The sequence below is a fragment of the Astatotilapia calliptera genome, chromosome 12 (assembly GCF_964374335.1).
Source record: "Astatotilapia calliptera chromosome 12, fAstCal68.1, whole genome shotgun sequence".
NCBI lineage: Eukaryota > Metazoa > Chordata > Actinopteri > Cichliformes > Cichlidae > Astatotilapia > Astatotilapia calliptera.
Genome location: NC_137433.1, coordinates 31,246,752 through 31,266,357, shown reverse-complemented (window position 1 = coordinate 31,266,357; position 19,606 = coordinate 31,246,752). Strand labels below are relative to the sequence as shown.

The 19,606-nt window shown below is 40.0% G+C and overlaps 2 protein-coding genes across 5 annotated transcripts; both read right to left on the bottom strand.

The window, feature by feature from the left end:
• Positions 1-1,350: 1,350 nt before the first annotated feature.
• Positions 1,351-15,074, bottom strand: LOC113034409 (long-chain-fatty-acid--CoA ligase ACSBG2-like). 2 transcript variants are annotated; one of them, XM_026188938.2, is made up of 15 exons: positions 14,848-15,074; positions 13,646-13,717; positions 13,320-13,513; positions 12,191-12,474; positions 11,218-11,306; positions 10,503-10,623; positions 10,316-10,396; positions 10,092-10,241; positions 7,600-7,767; positions 7,340-7,521; positions 6,411-6,641; positions 4,846-5,063; positions 2,384-2,523; positions 2,051-2,294; positions 1,351-1,785 (listed from the first exon to the last, which is right to left on the bottom strand). In XM_026188938.2, the coding sequence occupies exons 2-15, from the start codon at positions 13,687-13,689 to the stop codon at positions 1,694-1,696; spliced, it is 2,238 nt and encodes a 745-aa protein (XP_026044723.2). In that variant the 5' UTR covers positions 13,690-13,717; positions 14,848-15,074; the 3' UTR covers positions 1,351-1,693. The 2 variants fall into 2 exon arrangements, with proteins under 2 accessions (XP_026044723.2, XP_026044724.2); XM_026188939.2 differs by having other exon boundaries at positions 13,646-13,714; positions 14,848-14,868.
• A 1,668-nt stretch (positions 15,075-16,742) lies between these two features.
• Positions 16,743-19,375, bottom strand: hint2 (histidine triad nucleotide binding protein 2). 3 transcript variants are annotated; one of them, XM_026188958.2, is made up of 5 exons: positions 19,097-19,375; positions 18,562-18,699; positions 18,366-18,470; positions 17,100-17,172; positions 16,743-17,012 (listed from the first exon to the last, which is right to left on the bottom strand). In XM_026188958.2, the coding sequence occupies exons 1-5, from the start codon at positions 19,175-19,177 to the stop codon at positions 16,921-16,923; spliced, it is 489 nt and encodes a 162-aa protein (XP_026044743.1). In that variant the 5' UTR covers positions 19,178-19,375; the 3' UTR covers positions 16,743-16,920. The 3 variants fall into 3 exon arrangements, with proteins under 3 accessions (XP_026044743.1, XP_026044742.1, XP_080165533.1); XM_026188957.2 differs by having other exon boundaries at positions 18,921-19,347; XM_080309407.1 differs by having other exon boundaries at positions 18,780-19,158.
• Between the last annotated feature and the right edge of the window lie 231 nt (positions 19,376-19,606).

The following is a 19,606-nucleotide window of genomic DNA, read 5'->3' as shown; positions in this document are numbered from 1 at the left end:
AATATAATCCACCCACTGTTATCATCTTCAATGCCCTGTACCAACATAGAGCAGAGCAGCTATCTGAACGCTACCCCAACAGAGGTCGATTATCTTGTTAATAATTTTACCTCCTCACTACGTACGACTCTGGATACTGTAGCTCCTGTGAAAACTAAGGCCTCAAATCAGAAGCACCTGACTCCGTGGTATAATTCTCATACGCGTAGCCTAAAGCAGATGACTCGTAAGCTGGAGAGGAAATGGCGTGTCACAAATTTAGAGGATCATCATTTAGCCTGGAGAAACAGTTTGCTGCTTTATAAGAAAGCCCTCTGCTGAAAAAGTTTTTCATACATTTATTACTTCCAGGCTGGACTACTGTAATTCATTATTATCAGGATGTCCTAAAAACTCGCTGAAAAGTCTTCAGCTAATCCAAAATGCTGCAGCAAGAGTCCTGACAGGGACTAGAAAGAGCGAGCATATTTCTCCTGTTTTGGCTTCCTGTTAAATCCAGAATTGAATTCAAAATCCTGCTCCTCACATACAAGGTCTTAAATAATCAGGCCCCATCTTATCTTAATGACCTTGTAGTACCATATCACCCTATTAGAGCACTTCGCTCTCACTCTGCAGGCCTACTTGTTGTTCCTAGAGTATTTAAAAGTAGAATGGGAGGGAGAGCCTTCAGTTTTCAGGCCCCTCTTCTGTGGAACCAGCTTCCAGTTTGGATTCGGGAGACAGACACTATCTCTACTTTTAAGATTAGGCTTAAAACTTTCCTTTTTGCTAAAGCATATAATTAGGGCTGGACCAGGTGACCCTGAATCCTCCCTTAGTTATGCTGCAATAGACGTAGGCTGCCGGGGGATTCCCATGATGCATTGAGTTTTTCCTTTCCAGTCACCTTTCTCACTCACTATGTGTTAATAGACCTCTCTGCATTGAATCATATCTGTTATTAACCTCTGTCTCTCTTCCACAGCATGTCTTTATCCTGTCTTCCTTCTCTCACCCCAACCGGTCGCAGCAGATGGCCCCGCCCCTCCCTGAGCCTGGTTCTGCTGGAGGTTTCTTCCTGTTAAAGGGGAGTTTTTCCTTCCCACTGTCGCCAAAGTGCTTGCTCATAGGGGGTCATATGATTGTTGGGTTTTTCTCTGTATCTATTATTGTGCGATTTACTGTACAATATAAAGCGCCTTGAGGCAACTTTTGTCGTGATTTGGCGCTATATAAATAATACTGAATTGAACTGAATATCTCAAAATAAATATTAAACTGTGTCAAACTGTACATGGAGAAGCACAAATGTAAAGTTTACAATTTGCACATGTGTGATTGGATAAATTCAAACTACTGATATTCATCTCACATTATAAAAATGGCTTTAATCTCCAGTCTTTGCCAGGTGAGATTACCTTTAGGAAACTGGCAATTAACGCTGTAAAAATCATTAAATACACACAGCTGCTTCAGGTATATAATACATATCTTACATATCTTTTGAGCTACAGTGGGATTTATGATTCATGATATTTCCTTCAGAAACTGACAGACACCAAGCAGTATCTGTGTCATCATACAGTCTATATGTGGCATGTTCGAGTGATATGTTTGGCAAAATTTTGACTCTGACTTATGTCTTTTATTTACAAAAAAGTATGTATGTCCATACATCCCATGACCTCCTCTCACCCCTGTGCAATGCACTCTATTGTTTTCCTGCAGCCACTGCATACATTTCATTTATTTTCTCCTGGTACATTTTCACAACAATGGGCCTCCTCAGTTTCATGGTGGGTCCTAGAAGGACAACAAAGAAAAATAGGTTATTTTGATCTCATGATAAAGTTTAGCATTCCGCTGAGCTTAAAGAGATTAAATCACTGCTGAAAAGACTCCACGGAAACACTGTTTGGCAGTCACTCCAGTTACAAAACATTGACCTCGGTTAAAAATGATTAACAGTAAGTTAAAAAAAAAAAGCAGAAGCAAATACTTACTTTAAATGGCAGTGCTACATGTACTATACTTGTAGGAAAAGGAAAATAAATTTCAGATAGCTGACCTAGCTCTCCTCCGGTGACGGAGAAGTCTTGTTCCACTATAACCCACTTCTGGACTTTCTGGGCATTGGATGTTGATCGGGCATTAACACGCTCAATGCCAGCCTGAATGGCACTGTAAATAGCTGGCTCCTTATTGGCTATAATCTCGGACACCTTGGTTGCTTTTACGCTGTGCTGTCGGCAAAATTCCAAAGCCTCTTGATTCAGCTCATCTGTGGGCTCGCCATTGTCATCCACGACACACTGCAGAAAAAGAAACAGAAGTGGTAACTCTTTTTTTTTTTTGCTTATTCAGCAACAATGCCTGTATGCAAAAAGAGAGGATCATTTACTTTAAGTGTGAGCAGCATGGAGAGGAACTTGAGCTTGTCTCCAATTAGCATGGCGTTGCTGATGATGGGCAGTTCAGACTTCACTGCATCTTCAATGGGGACAGGAGGGATGTTCTCGCCACCCGCAGTGATGATGAGCTCTGTGCAGGAAAGACAAAAACGCGTCACCTCTTATTAAGTTGGCGTATCTCAGTATCTGGTTGTAGGGTTTTAAACAACTAGCAGTGAAAATAGGTAGTTAGTTCCACGCTTGACTTGACTTTTATGCACTCACTACACAAAAAAGTGTGATTAGACAACAATTCTGAAAAAGCATACTTTGAATTCTGCTGATCATTATGTCCAAATCACTATTTTAATTTATTATACAAACAGATGGGAATTACCTTGAGTAAAATGTCAGTTAATGGTGTAAAAAAGAGAAGAAAGAATTAAAGCTAGAGAAGACAATCATCTTACACCAGCTGTAAGTGGTATTAATTCAAACTGTAAGTCTCTAGGCATCACAGGAACTCAGCCATGAAATGTCCAGGTTCACATTGCCGAAGCTCTAGCTCTGCTGACTCAGTAATTGCAGAGTATTAAACCTACTCTGGCATTAACATCAGCTCAAAAACGGTGTGCCAGGAGCTTCGTGGTGGCCGAGCAGCTCCTGTAGGTTTAATGTGTAGGTGGCCCAGTATTTTTGTCCGCAAAGTGTAAGTAAGTTATGTGTTTGCTTGTTTGTTTTTCAAATGTATAATGTACACTTTTCAAAACATAAGATGTTCTTCTAAAGTGTGTGCTATTTTTCCCCCAAAGGAGTTAGATTTTAATGCTGGTGTATAATCAGATGGTAAATCTGTGACATGTTTGTGTCAGCTCCTCTGGCGTTGTATTATTAGGGTAATATTTCAACTACTGTTAAAGCTAAGGTAGCTCTGACAACTTTATATACGCTCACAGTCGCTTTATTAGGCACACCTTGCTACTACTGGGTTAAACCCATTCCCACATAGCAGACAGGTCTGGCCCTCTTATACACGTGTGTGTGTGTGTGTGTGTGTGTGGGGGGGGGGGGGGGGGGTCAGAGTGTGACCCCATAAAGACTTCCCTAAACCTGCTAGTCTGGAAGTCCAGCAGTTCATCTAAACAAAAGGCACTTAGACTAAAACTGACATAGTTACGTTTACCCTACCATAAAACAAAAAAAAGGTACGACCTCTCCCATGCTCCTAGGATGTGGGTGTGAATGCCAGACCACTCTGGAATGCACACAAAGTCTTGTAGTGAACAACAGCCTAAGTCATCAAAAGGTCAACATGCAATATTCTACCATATGCAAACTTATATTATTAAAAGATTATACTGACTACTAAGTGCAATTTTCTATTGACAGCATGCCACATCCGGCCCAATTGTGGTTTGGTTTATGTGGCTCAGGCTCATAGAAAACAGGTCTGGCATCAAGCTGGCATTTCTGACTGACTGGTGTCATGGCAGGGTGTATGTCAACCAGAGGTGGGCTAGGTCTGGCAATGATGGCACTATTTATGTTCCTATGTTCCTATTTTAGTTAGAAGATCCATATGCCATGTTGCAATACTGTACTGCTATGGTAGCCAACGTTTCAAAAGCAGGTTTGACAGGTTTGTGAGTGTACACTTTATCCAAAACCTAGTGACGGTTTACTCATATTTGCCACCAGGTGGCTGTAGAGCAGGTCACCTACTGGTCGGAACGTTAGTGGTTCGATCCTTGGCTCCTCCAGTCTGCATGTCAAGAGTGTGAGTGTGAATGAATGTACTTAGGAAGCACTTAGTTTAGAGAAAGTGTGTGATTGGGCCATGTTGTATAGAGTGCTTTGAGTGATCTGGTAGAATAGAAATAAGAATCAGTCCATTCACTGTCTGAACGGAGGTTTGTCAAGTTACATTTGCACTATTATGTTCTGGCACACAACTTACACATGGCCCACATACCGCAAAGAATTGTGGCCCAGATTTGGTTTGCCAGAGGTAATCCACACTTGGGCCAGCGCAGAACCAACAGTATGTCTACACCTGGCCTTGTGCTGGCCCATGTGTGGGCCACCTCTAGCAAACCAAAGGGCCGTCATTCTTTGCGGTACGTGGGCCATGTGTAAGCACATAGTGTGGGCCAGATCTGGGCCACACCAATTTTGCTATGTAGGTTTTTGCCTTCAGAACTGAACTTTTCTCTCTGAGCAAGGTGCTGGAAACAGGGCAGCAGTTTGAAATGATTTATGCTTTGTGACATGGCATGTTTACCCACTGGTTATATCTTAGACTCTTCTTAGTGCTTGAACTAGGAAATAGGAAAGCATTTCTGAACTTGGTTAGAAACAGGTTCAGCTGTTTTGTTGCCAGTGGCAGTCAATAGAAGTGTGATAAGTGTGTCACAACTATAACCTAAATGTGTCTTTTGGTGCATTTTCTCCCAGATTCAGAGCTATAGCTTACCCTTGATCCTTCCTGTGATATACAGAAAGTCTTGTTCATCATATCTTCCCAGGTCTCCAGTGTGCAGCCAGCCATCCTCATCCAAAGCCTCTGCTGTTTTGTCTGGCATGTTCAGGTAGCCCATGAAGATATTACGACCCCAGAAACAGATCTCTCCATTCCCATCCGCATCTGGATTCACCAGCTTTATCTTACAGCCTATCATCACCTTTCCACAGCTGGAAAGACAAATCAAAAGCCAGTGATGTGACCAGAATCTGCATTAAAACTTTTAATTGAGCACATAGAAATCAGAGCAAAATAACACAAATGTGGCTTAAATATGATCATTTAACATTTTAAGGAGATGGTTGTACTCCTAAAAACAACAATAACTCCTGGCCCTGACACTTTTTTTTATATTATTGACTTTTTACAGTAAGAAGCTCCGTAACAAAATTAAATATTTTAATACGTTTGGACAAACATTTTCAAATTGTGTCTGTTTTCTGATGCTTTAGTCTAAATGAACCATCCTCATTTTTATTTAGACGGGAAGTATGAATATATAAAGAGCTGTGGCTGCCTCATGAAAAAGAGAGATCATCTGCAGACTGCAGAGATATTTGAAATAACACATGGTAATAATAGATAATGGAGTCAAAAAACTAATCATCACACAAATTACTAAAACTAAAAATATACAAAATATACAAAAATATGACAGAAAGTGTCACAGAAAGAGCCCAGTTAAGCAGAAGCATCGAGGTTGTGTCATATTTTTTTTTTATGTTTTTATTGTTTTACATGTAAACAGGTGTTTCCTCAGGCTTTTAGGACTTATTCTTATGCTTTTAAATATATTTCGCTCTTTCACATACAGTTTTTTTATTATTATTATTATTTTAGAGTATTTCTTCCCTCTATTTATGTGTGAGCATGAGCACTGTCATACAAACTTCCCCTTCACTATAAAAGAGTTCACTTTACTTCTGCTCTATTTTGAATTTATTAGAAAGCTGGTATTTTATACTCAGGCTGTTTAACCAAATGTAAGGTTGTTGTAAGTTCCTGGTAATATGGGGATTACCCTGTAACTAGTTTATCAAAGGTCAATGTCAGCACTGGACAACGTGGGCACTTGTAACATACCTGCTCATCTTTAAAGAAATATGCCTCTGCAGTCATCCTGAGCTCTACAGAGCTTGAAGTGACTTTCAAGCTCAGCACAAAAACAAACTCCAATAAACCCACTGTTCAGCACCAAGGAGCAGACAAAGTTAAGTTTTTTTCCCCCTCAGAAGGCAGTAAAAACAAATTCAGAGCTGGAAACAGTGAATCTAGGACTTCAGATGGACTGAAGTGTTGATTCAAAGAAGTTTTGTTGTTGTGATTAAAATAAATAGGCCACTGCTAAGAAGTCTATTTCCTTATTAGATGCTGTCAGGTTTTTGTTTACAGTTATTACGTTGGCTATAATCTATCAGGTATGCTTGATGAAAAACAACCATCTATCACCTTCAACACAATATTTTTTGACCCCTGCTTTAACCACAATCCAACACTTCAGTCACGTCGATGTCTACCTTGTGACGCGGTATTCATCGATGGAGATGGTGTGAGGGCCAGAGCTTTCACTCATGCCATACAGCTCTTTCAAAGGGATGTTCAGGCTCATGAAGTAATCCAGAGTGTCTTTGGTAATCGGTGCAGCTCCAGTGCAGCATATTCTGCAGCGGTCCAAGCCCAAAGCAGCACGCACCTTCTTGAAGACCAGATTATTAGCCAGCATGAAGCCCCACGGCACCTGATTCTGTCTGTAACACACAAAATAAACCAATATTTTATCAAAATTATTGAGGATCTTTTTTGTTTAGGAATAATGAACTTAACGAAACTTAAAATATGATTTTAAATAAGGTTTTTCTAGGTAAAGCTGAGCATCACTGGCCGTAGTGCAAAACGCCTGGCCAGAGTCTTGCATGATTTTTTTTTCACTCTCTTTCTCCTTTTATTTGTTTAACCAACACAAAGAAAATCAAAGTAATTTGAGAACTGACCAGCTTCAGCCTAAGGCACCTTCTTTTATGTTGTGCAGACCTGATTGGCCTCACCCTGCTGGGTTATCCTGCAGCCCTGGTTTGAGACTTTCCTCTTCTCTTCATGTTTCTTGCTTTACTTTGTAATTTTATAATTTATTTATTCTGTCCTCTTGTACACTGTGCAAGTTTCTTAATGTTTTTCTTGTTTCTAAAATTATTCTGTAAATAGTCCGCTCACAGTGTTTGGGGGCTTGTCCGAGTTACTTCAAAACTGCTTTGAGAAAGGCAAATTTACTACAGTTCTCAACATTATGAGATAAACAAATACGTGAAGAACCGATGACATTACCATCCCTCACAACTGCACAAATAAATCTTTCTATGCATTATGAATGTTATAAAGTGATGGCCTGGGGATGTTAAACTGTACAAACATGTGACGTGTTCGTCTAACATCCCTGCTGCTGTCTCACCCGTTCATGACACTGTAGTTGTACTGCAGGCCAATGGACTTGGCAAAGCCTGCCACTCTCTTCTTCATTGGGGATGCTTTGGCTCCCACAGCTTTCATCTTCTCCTCGATCTTCTCCCACACACGAGGAACTCCCAGGAAACAAGTTGGGCGAACCTCTTTAAGTGTGTTTACTAAAGAGCCCTGGAAAAATTAATGGTCATTACAGTCAAATATATTTAATTAATGTTTCCTTTTTCATGAGGTAATAGTCATGCTTACTTTAAGGGCATCTGGCTCTGCAAAGTAGATGGTCCCAGCAAAGCCCATGCAGACCCAAATATCAATCATCTGGGCTGCGACGTGGCTGAGCGGCAGGTAACTGACCAGGATCTCCTCACCGCCTTTTGCTTTTAATATGGTACATCCCACATGGGCAGTCCATGTTATCTGCACATTTAAAAGTGGGGAAAAAGTCACCAGGTATTTTCTTTCGCCAAATATTTGTCTTGAATCTTTAGAGTACTCCTCTCACACATTGATCGAAACAACATTATGAAATTACAGTAGAAGAACTCGCCAGATTATATAAAAGCTCTCTGGTTGAACCACTAGTGCTATGCTTTAACTCTTTGAAGAGTTAAAAGCTTGTCCTTACAACCTACAGCCTGCATAAGATATGCTGCAGTAATTCAGCTTGTTGTGCAAATTCAATTTTATTCATGTTTATTAAAGGTGCTAGAACTAAGCTAATGAAGTGAAAACTGGAGCTTCATAATGAACTATTCCTGATGCAAATGAAACATAAAAAATAGAGCTCAAATACTTAAAAAGCAGTAAATTGGTACAAGACTATCTCTCTATCTAAGTTTTTATTATTTCAGTTTGGTATGTTTTCATATGTTATGTGAAGTGTAACATTTTGCTCTCTCTTGCAATGATAAAAAATACCAGATCCAGATTTTGGAAAGTTGTTCACTTCTAACTTGAATCAGGCTCAACTTCAGGCAAAATGTTTATGTAAATCCATCCATGAATTGAATGAATTGTGCTAACAAGCGAAACTAAGCCAGTTATTTTGGCTAATCTCCTTCTACGTGAAATTTGTGGTTTTTCTGACTTTTGATCATTTAGAACAGGGGTGTCAAACTCAAGGCACACTTTAGGTCACGGGCCAAACAAGATAAATATTTACTGAACACACTGTTTATGTTTTTTAAACATAAATATGAATTAAAAAAAGACAGGAATAATATTCCAGATTAAATAAACTTAAAAAAATAAACTTTAACTTTAAATATTTTGCTCTCCATAAAAATATATCCTGTCAAAATTATGCAAGTTAGAAATATGAACATGCTGCCAAAACCCCCAGAAAAAATAAATGAAAGCATATACAAGGTTGGAGCCGCATGTAGACGGAGCTGGGCATTGCTTCAGGAATGGAACTAATAAACTGTGCGGGCCATTCAGTGTCGTACTTTCCCTTGAGTCTATCATTACACTGCAGCTCCATCTGAATCTGCACATGTGCAGTTCAGCAAAGTCCGCTGACTTGGTTCAACATTAATTGGCAACAGGGAAAGTGAGGCAAGTTGCACTGGTGCATTTGTGACAACTTCACTTGAAATGTCTTCACCGCATCATACATGCCATGTCCATGAACTGACAGATTTCCTTGCTGAGCTCAAAAACTCTATTGAGAATTTTTATCCCAACTCAGCCAACGGACCTCTGTATGATGAGGAATGTCGGCAAACTCTGAATCTATTTCCCACATAAAAGACTGAAATTGACGGTGCTTTAAACTTTTAGCTCCGATAAAATTTACGGTTTGCGTTACGGTGATCATTACATGCTCCATTTTTAGGACTTTACCACACAGCCTTTCCTGCTGTATGATGCAGTGATATGCAGTTCTCCCCCTGCATCTTTACTCGCATCCTGCTGACTAGTCCACTTTTTTCACCGCACAACACCGGCGCTCCATCTGTTGTAGGTCCAACAAGTTTGTCCCAGGGCAGTTTCATGTCGGTTACACTTTGACATACGTTTTAAAAAAAGTCTTTTCCTGTCATTGTTCCGTGCGATTTAATGTTCAATATTTCCTCTCCACGGATGAAGATGGCCAGCTGTGCAATGTCCATCATGTCTATACTTTTCTTGTCTATACATGTCTGTACTTTTCAGCTTATCCTGACGTTTTGTCTCGTAGTGCCGTCTTAAATAAAATTCCTTAATTACAGCCACATTAGCTCCACTAATAAGACACACGGGTTTACCAGCAATGCCAGTGTAACTACCGCCCCTCCCACCTCTGCCCAGCGCAAAGCACAAGGCTCGCATGCAGAGTGAAGCGGAAATAAGTGCGAGAGGGAGAGAGAGAGAGAGAGGGTGAGAGAAAGAAAAAAAAAAACAACCCATGGCTCGCGATAAGGAGCCGGCTCATGTCGTTCACGTCAAGGATCCGGCTCTAAGAGCCATTTCGTTTGCAACCGACACATCACTAATGCATAACAATAATAATACAGCTATATAAAATGATCTCGCGGGCCAGATATAAATGTATGCCGGGCCGGATGTGGCCCGCGGGCCTTGACTTTGACACGTGATTTAGAACAAGACAGAAAAAAGCTGCAATCTGAGCCTTAACAATTTGATGGCTACTTAATAAAATTAACAGTATTCAAAGACTTTTCAGTTCAATCTTAAATCTTAAAAGCCAATACCTTTTAGAAGAAGAGAGAGAGAAATCTCTTGTCAGGGCTACTCACATTGTCATGGCTCAACATGACTCCTTTAGGGTTGCCAGTGGTTCCAGAGGTGTAGATGAGGGTGCAGCACTCATTGGGCCGAAGACTGTCAATCACAGCATTCAGCTGCTCATCGGGCACATCCTCTCCCAGCTTCATGAACTCTTCCCACTACAGAAATAAGGAGGTTGAATCAAAACAGTGCATCAATGATAAGTAAATAAATGTTTGCTATGTAGACGTACTGTATACAGGAACGGAGCTTTCTGCTGTAGCTCGCCTTTGTACTGAACAATGGCTCTCAGATGAGGTAGATGATCTTTAACCTGTTAAAAGATACAAAGATAACATGTGAGGACAGAACCTCACTCACAAGTAATACATGTATTACTTTATAAAGAGATGGTGGTGAATTAAGATGAAACTGCCGACCTGCAGGATTTTGTCGAGCTGTTTCTGGTTCTCCACAACCAGGACATTGGCCTCACAGTTGGCAGCCACATACTGACAGGCCTCTGGTGAGTTTGTGGTGTAAATCCCGGCTGCCAGCCCTCTAAGGGACAAACAATTGCTTGAGCTATATATTACCTTGTATGAGTCACTGTCATGTGTTACCAGTTTGGCTACAGCTTGATGTGAAGTGGAAAATAATTAGATATTTTGTTTGGTGAACAGAAATGAGTATTTTTTTAAACTGTAGATTAAGCAAGAAAAACTAAATAAAGTGAGGGGTGATTACGCCTATCCCAGCTGGCACAGGGCGAGAGGCAGACGGCCTTTCACAATCACACTGATTTTAGAAATTAAAATCAAAAATTAACCTAACCCTGTTCCATGTCTTTAGACTATGGGACACAAATGGAATTCATTGGAGGAATTCTATTTGTGCACTTGTGCAGTTTGTGGCGGTGTCCGAACTGCACAAGTTGAATGTCCCTTAGTACTTCCTGACAGCTTGAAAAAATGCCAAATATCACATCCATGTAATTTTAACTGAGCCTCATGTGGGTGGAGACACAAACAGAGGTTCTGAGATAAGAAAGGACAAAGATAAATGTGCATGTCAGACAGTGCAGAGGTAACACAGGTCCAAAAGTAGACTAATTTAAAATGTTATCAGATTCAGTTCCTTATAGAGTGATCTTACCCGGCCAAGATGCAGCCGATGTCTGAGATGAACCACTCAGCGGAGTTGAATCCCAGAATCCCTACACCATGGTAACGCTCCAGCCCCAACTGATAAAAACAAAGGACAGGTAGATGCTTTTAAAGAAGAAGTGACTTTAATTACACAGCGCAGCAGGCGTATACCTTCGTTACTTCTGCGTCTTGTTGCATTAGCCACTCCACTCACACGGGACACAGATATGGCTGTGAAACATAAAACGTAACACAAGCTGGGCATTTCACACACCCAAGTTTCCAGCATGCTGTTCTCACATCAAGAAGATTAAGATAAGAAGTGCTGTTTATAAAAACTGGGCCAGGAGTTAAATTATTTATGCAGCCTTCAGTTCAAAAAGTATTGTTCAGTTACATAAACACAGCTTTCTAATTAAAAACAACCAAAAAACAAAACAAAAACCGAGTCGATGTTTGTTTAAATCAGAATTCTAACAATCATTTGGTTACTTTGTTTCTAATTCAGAGCATTTGATGACTTAAAAGTTCTAAGTTTGCGCTTTATAGGAGCACAAGTGTCAAATCCTCTAAGCGCCTGGGTTTGAGGTTAATGCAGGAGGCAACAAAGACCTTTTAAGGCCAAAGAGCAAGAATGGGTGCAGGAAAGGTCTAAGGGAGTGATCCCCAGCATCTGCTGATCTCTTGGTTAAAAATGACAACTCTGGCAACTTGGTTTACAACTAACTTTGTGAATGAATGACAACAGCATGCGTTAAAATGAATGACTGCACTGTATGCTAAATAAATGCTTAAATTATTTAATTATTTCACAATTCTTAAAATCCAACTTTACTCTATGAAATAATGTTTAAGGCAAATTAATAACATTCTAAAGATCTACGACTGCCAAATAGCTTCTTTGCATTATATTTGAAGTTCACTGAAGTGTAATTTTCGTTCAACAGATGCAGGACGATTTGCAAAACAAGCAAACAAACCTTGAGAAAACTTTTCGCAGCTGCACGACACTGCTCGTAGTATTGGTTCCAGGTTAGAGTCATCCACTGGCCATCTTTTTTGGAAACCAAAGCTGGATGATTCCCATACTTCTCGACTGTCTCCAGGAACATCTGATGGACGGTGATGGGAGCCTCTGAGCCTGGCCCTGATTCCTCCATTCTCAGCCTCACTGCCTGCTCTCTGCCGGTGCTCCATAACTGGTCAGCTGGGGCTAGATTTGTTGCCAAATGGGCCGTCGACAGGGGAACTGCCTTGGGCTCTTCTGTATTGCGAGAACAAGGGCAGCTGCATATACTCTCCATGAATCACAAGTCAAAAGACACAGCTAGTCAGGTGTATCACAGGACTGCAGATATCTCTGTGCTGTTACCCTAGGTGAGTTACTTTAATGTGCAGTGTGCAGTGAAGGCTCTGCTGTTATCTGAGCTGAAACAGGAAGTTCCACATTACAAATGCGTACCTAACAAACAGGTTCAGCCAGAAGAAGTCATGTAATTTTAGTTACAGGACTGAATGAGCACACAGACAACATACTAAATTCTGCCATACAGTAAAAATTCTCGAGTGTTTCACGTGGTTTTAAAAGGCATGTTTAAGACGATCTTTAGCACTTGATGCCCCAGTAATCCTGTATGCTTCAGCATTCCTAAGAAATTTTAAAGCCTTGCAGCCATCTGTCTTTATGAGAGGAGTGATTTCTTTTAAGTGCTATTGTCTTTTTTGTTTTCATATTTCCCGAAAATTTCTTTTCCTTCCAGCTTGCGGTCATTTTATGTCTGAAAATATCTAAAATGATATTTATTTTCTTGTTTCCCCACAGAGTAGGTTATATCTAGCCTTAAATGCCTTTGTGTTTTGACATTTAAAGTGACAAAGTTTATTCATTAGCTTTTTTACAGTTTGCAAATGCTTTTACGTATTCAGTCTTCTTATTGAAAATAATTATTTAAATCAACCTAAAACAAGATAATAAACAGAATTTGTTGAAAAGAAGTGGGTGTCTTTCACTCTAGCTTCTTATGTGAAAACTTTGTGGTTTACACCCAAGGACAGACAATTTTCTTTTAGTTTGGAGGCATACCGTTACCATCGCCATTTCACCCTTACCTGTGGAAAATCCTTCAGTAGCTCCCTTCTGCTCAGACGATATGGGAGGCTGGGTCAGTAACTCAGTGTTACTGAGTGGATGGATCTTTGGAGGCAGTGTTGCACTGAAGTCGCCCGTCTTGGCTTTCCCATTGAGTATGACAGATGTGTGGGTCTTTATATCTGTGGCATCTGACTCAGTTTGAGCAGGAATGCTGGAGCAGACATTGAGATGACACGAATGAGAACTGATGATAATCGTAAAATCTAATTTTTAGATAGTTTGAAAAGAAGTGGTCCTATATTATCTATTTGACCTGCCCAGGGACTCATCTCTCTTTACATACCTTTCCATGTTACCATCCATAACTGCAGGGCTATTGCTCTTCATAAATTAATTTTCTTTGAGCTTATGTCTGCTAGAAACAGAGAAGATGAAATTAGCATGAAAACCCTCCAGAAACCCTCCACCGAGGACTCTCCAAGCAGTTAAGATTATGAAACAGCATCACTCCACTCATTTATATGTGACTGACATTCACCAAAGTCAGTGCAACAGGTCACAGCCAGTGACCGCATGTGCTGCCAATCACACACGCAGCAGCAGTGCATGTTGAAACTACTAGTATTGCGGCAAGAAGCATTGCTAAATCCACGTAGACTTACTTTGCCTCCAAGCAGCACCTTTCACCCAGATAATCGTGAAAGTGCTGCCATTACCAGTTAACATACTGAATAACAATCATGTCAGACTTAAAATAACTCTTCCTTGGCCTGTGCTCTACACAGTGAATGAATGCCCTCTAATGTGAATATTTAGCAACAGCAGAAACAAGTGAAAAGTTTTCTGCAGATATTTTCCTCCAAGTTCAATTAACTGCACCAATAAAAGCAATCAGTCTTTTTGCAGGGATGTAACAACAATAAATCTGATAATCAATGTTGCACCAGATTTCTAACAAATGCTGACTTTGTGTTAAAGATTGAAATCTGTCAAGATAAGCAGGATCTCAGTCCAACCTCAAAATTTCAAGATTGCCCTTGACAAGATTTCTCTGGACCAAAGTTCATAAACTTACAAAACTGCAGTTTGGCAACATTAAGTAGCAGAGGAAAAACCTTTGCTCCAGATTATGTAAAAACTTTATAAACTGTCCTGTGATGCAAACAAATTCATTTTAGCCTCACTGGTGACTTAGTTCTCACATTACACAGAAAAACACCTTAACTATTGAAAATGCATTGGAAAATCTAAAAACAGCAGCAGTGAGAGATGTTAACTCTCTGTGGATGTGCCTGCTCACATCTATTCCTACGTTTCAGTCATATGTTTGATTTAACACATTCACTATGCATCTCCAGAGCCGTGTTTAACCTGAAGTGTACATACTCAGTGAGGAAAAATGGAAAAAACAGCACAAACAAGTCTGAATTTCTATGAGTAAAAATAAATCTTTATGCACATCCTGCAGTCTAAATAGCAGTTTATTCTTTTCTCACTTAACACATTCAAAAGACAGAAATCTCTGCTGTAGAAATGATATCCTACCTTCTCTGCTGACAGACCCAAGTGGCATCAACTTCAAGGCTGCAGTCAGGTGTGAGACAAAATTGCATCAACCTTTGCTCAATGCAGGTTCACAGATGTTGCCCCCTGGGGTAAATATCAACGCACAGGGGATTTTGATAAGATTGACGTGTTCCTTGGTCTCACGAGACTTGCACAATCCTTTCAACATCTCCTGCAGAGGTTGTGTCAACCAGATAGAGCTGTACAAGGAGAACTGGCTAAAAAAAGTTTGGATTTGCACTAAAAAGAAGTGAGTTTAATCCAGTGGGTTTCAGATCTGCTTGTAGCTTTGTTTGGAGTTTCTAACAGCTATAGGCACTGGTTATATTCAGTTGCAGGATTATGTGTCAAGCATCCAATAAGATAACAAAGCTTTGATGGGTGGGGGTATTATTAAAGTGTTTATTGTCTCAGTTAAACTTGTGATGGCGGTTATTATCACATGAAGGATGAGGCCGGTCATAGAAATAGATTATAAAACTAGATGATATCTCTCTGGGTTTATGAGGCGATACTTTGACCTAGCAAAAAACAACAACAACAAAGTTTTCAGCATAAGGACAACTTGTGCAAATCTTTGCCCACCTGACTTTATTGGCACATCAAGAAAAAGGAGATGTCAGCAATAAAAAAGGATGCATTCCTTTAAAAAAAAAATCTCTTTAGTTCTTTTCTGAGATATAAAAAGAAATCAATAAGAAACGATAATGGAAAAGAAATATTTAATCATTAACAGAGTCCTCTTTTAACCATCTTCTATCCTCCCTGCGCCATTAAAGGCAGTGAACACTGTTTTCTAAGCAAATATAGGGGAAAGGTTATGCTTTTGACACATGGTTACCTTGCTCACAGGAACTAAGGTCACTGAATCATACCACCTAGTCACACCATAGCCACTCCAACTGTGACTCACAGTGGTAGTCTGGGCACAAGCCATGTGTTTGAACCATTAATCAGGGGCTTCATCAGTGCCAGCAGCCATACCGACCAGACGGACACTAAAATACACACAAAAATGAGCTGCAGACTGCCTCCCTTTAAACGGGGTCCAATTTGTGATAAGGCTCCACAGAGATAGTAATGGTTATTACATAATAGACCATATACATTTCTCTATTATGAAACGTCTCCAGTGGACGAACATTGCTGACTTGTGTTCAGTGCAAAGTGTGAAACAAAAATACTTAAAACATCAAACTTTTTGCAGTTTTAAAGGTTTCTTCCTTATTAACAACTACGGAAAGCTTACTACTTATTAGTGCTTTACAGCAATACAGCAAGTTCGTTCTAGGAGCAAAACATTTAACCCCTACAGGGTGTCAAATCAAAGGGCCCACACATAAGAAAGCAAATATAAAAATAACTCAAGTGTTTTAAAAGAAAACAAATACAAGTTTAAAAGGTGTTGAGTACAGTCTGGGCAGGTCACTTGTATTTACTGTCTAGGTTTATTAGTTAATATATGCTTATATCACACATATATATTTGCAGCTCCGTTCCCGAGGTTACACTATCCTGTGGGGGGTTGCAGGAGGAGGAGGATTTTCCACAGCATGGCAACCTCAAACACTTCATTACTGTTAAAGCATTAGTATAACATTATATAATTAATCTTATCCTGGGCTTGGGCGTAGCTCCTCAGTTCATTTGCTGTCTGAAATGAGCTGTTGAGAAGGTTTGAAGAGCAGGTGGGTGAAGGAATAAACTGCCTGAAGCTGAGTGTTTCTGGGCAGAGTGAAGCATGAACTTTTCCTCTGAGAGGGATTACTCGCACATATCTGACCTCGTTGTTTTGAACCTTTGCTCTTAAATGTGAGCTGCTACCATGGTAACAGTATCCTGACTTGATTAGAGATTAAAGAACTGACTTGAGCTTTATTGTTCCATAACAGAATGTGTCTTTATTTGCAGCCATATCAAACATCAACTTCTGACTTTTCCTTTTCACACATTTTTTCCAACATATTTACATTGACATCAGCTTTGTGTATAAACAGGTATTATGCCATTATTATTGGATTAAACTGAGACACCACAGTAAATGTGAAGCCCTTATCCTGGTGGCCATTTCATCTGTCTTCCTCCCAGGACGTGGATGTGAAGGTGGTAGACGGACTGAGCACCGTGCTTCCCGTCGTTGATCACTGGGAATTCAGTGTGGATGTAAACAAACAGTCTGTATAGTCACATTAATGTCTGGAGAATCATTACGGTAAAATGGTCTAACTTACCCACTCTGTACCCTTCAGTCAGAGATTCTTGCTTTGCCACATTTTTGGCAACAACCAATAAATGTCCTAAGAGCTGAAAGTGGAGAAAAGGAGAGCTGCAGAGATTATTTCCAGTCGACAGTGAGCTGTAAATGAAGCAGTTATGACTTCTTAAAGATTAATATTTAGCGTGTCCGGTCACAGAGGAGACCAAACTGGATGTGAGACCTACAGCAGGCTCATCCAACTTCGGGACTGATCCTGGGATTTCTGAACTACTTCTTACATGGTAACTTGCTGTGATACTAACCTGGACTAGAGCAAGTTACGTTCCAGATCAGTAATCATCAAGTATGAAATCAACGCCTACTGACCACTCAGATCTCCAGGAAATAGCGTCACCTTTCGTGAAGGATTCCTCAGACGTCTGTGCACGTACAGTAGGAGGTTTTAAAGTTTTTTAAATATCGTCTGAAGTCTTTGTCTTTTGGTAATGAGCACCAATAATAACAACAGATTCATACAAGAAACTATTTGTTGATTTGTTTTCTTTTTCCAATTTTACAACAATGTTATTGCTCTATAAGTGTTACTATCAAATCCTAAAACAGAACACATATTTGTGCTTGTTGATTTTTTTTTTTTTTTTTAAATCTGATTTAAAAGTAGTATACGCCTTCTGTTTTTAGATTTCTTCTTTATTCTTAGACTGTTAAACAAGGGAATCTAGATAACAACAGTAATATCTGTCTGTATATCTACCTAATCTGTGTTTGAATTTTAATCTGGACGGCTCGACTCCTTTACAACTTCCCTGCTATATTATTTTATTTACCTGATATCTATTTAGGATTATAGGTTGCTTCCCTTGTGGGAAATATGAGGCTGCAGACCAGCCCACATTTGTTGCTGGTTATTTGATGTCAACACTGCCCATTCAATGCAAAAACACTCATACTGGTTGTTACATTAGGAAAGCCAGAAAACAAAAGAACATCTGGGCATATTTAACCTGCTCTTTGGTCCAAGACCCTGGTTTAAGGCTACACTCTGGGTAGTACTGGTTTCAAATGAGGGAAAGGTAGTGCCTTTAGTGCTTCACCTATAGATTTCTTCCAGTGCTGTGACAACAGTTTGGGGTGAGCTGGTTCTTAAATGCTCTGGAAATTAATCTCACAGACATGTCAAATAGTAAAAAACATAGACTTATAAAAAGGGAGCATGTGCTGCACAATCTCACTGCTTGTGACATGATCTGAGAGTCTAGACAAGAAAACACCAGTTTACCTCAGCGTCATCATCTTTGGCCTCACTTATTCTGGGAATAGGAATCCTTGGAATAACCAGGAAGTGAACAGGCGCCTGTGGACTGATATCCCTGAATGCCAAACACTGATAAACACAGAAAAAAAAATCTTATATATGAAGGACTGAACTGCAGAAATGTAACCACAAAATGTTTATTTATGAGCTCAGACTGTACCTTTTCATCCTCATAAATGATATCTGCAGGGATGCTTTTGTCGATCACTTTGGAGAAGATGGTTGGAGCTGGGGAGCCGTACTTCTTGCTGGCTTCCTCTGCCAGCCTCACCTCGTCACTTTTGGTGCACAGGGGTCTCTGGGGGTGAACAACAGGCATGCATCACACATGGGAAAATCAAAAAGCTGCTTTAAGTACGTGTCGCAATGAAACCAAACCTCTTGGTGGTGGTGGGGCACTGCAGGTTCACCACAGCCACCACCAGTAGGACAGGTATTGTCAACATGCTGTGCAGCAGCTAATGAAAGGAATATGTTGACAAGAATGACAACAGGACGGTTTATTTTGATAGCAGATACCTCGCTTCGACAAACATGGGGGAAACGGCTGAGCTTAGCCGCTCTTGTCCCGAACAATGGTGTCCGCAAAATCTGACGACAGTACATAGCTGGCTTTTACAGTTTTGGTGGAAATAATTTTGTGTCTATATATTTTTAAAGGCCGAACAGCCTGTTTATTGACAAAAACACTGCACCTCACCAGAGCCGTTGCACCGTCTTAAAAGTCCAACTTTGACGTAGCCTTCGGGTACTCCCCTACCGTTTGGATTGTTCATGCTGCATCAAATCTCTACTAGCGTCTGCCACCGTTTACAATAAGCTACATAGAAAATACACAGTGTAACACGAGTATGACGTTTTTTGCTATAGTTTTGAATGATTTTGGTTTTAAAGTTTAGCGAACGTTTTAGATTTGTACCCACGTTTTTAGCCCGTTCAACTACAAATTCCGAAATTTCTGAGTCAACGTAAATGCACCATCGTTTACGCGACAGGGCTTCATTCAAGACCCTCAACGTTCTCAGAGGCTAAACATAATGCTAATACAAGCTAAGCTTTATTAAATTACACGACCATTTTATTAAATTACAAGACCACTGCCACAAGTAAATAAAATTAAATGTAATGTTCTTTAATACCGGTCTAAGTTTTGACTTATATTACTTTATGTAGGCGTTAGCATTCAGTCTGGCTCTTTTTTCCGC

Bases quoted from the DNA above. Each gene is read 5' to 3' on its own strand.
- hint2 (XM_080309407.1), bottom strand. From the start codon at position 19,007: ATGTACTGTCGTCAGATTTTGCGGACACCATTGTTCGGGACAAGAGCG. The intron at 17,173-18,365 runs GTAAACTGGTGT...CTCCACTTTCAG, and splicing joins CCAAAGATGATGACGCTGAG to CTCTTAGGACATTTATTGGT. The intron at 17,013-17,099 runs GTAAGTTAGACC...CTGAATTCCCAG, and splicing joins GACTGAAGGGTACAGAGTGG to TGATCAACGACGGGAAGCAC.
- LOC113034409 (XM_026188938.2), bottom strand. From the start codon at position 13,689: ATGAAGAGCAATAGCCCTGCAGTTATGGATGGTAACATGGAAAG. The intron at 12,475-13,319 runs GTAAGGGTGAAA...CTCGCAATACAG, and splicing joins TACTGAAGGATTTTCCACAG to AAGAGCCCAAGGCAGTTCCC. The intron at 5,064-6,410 runs GTAGACATCGAC...TTGTCTTTCCAG, and splicing joins GATGAATACCGCGTCACAAG to CTGTGGAAAGGTGATGATAG.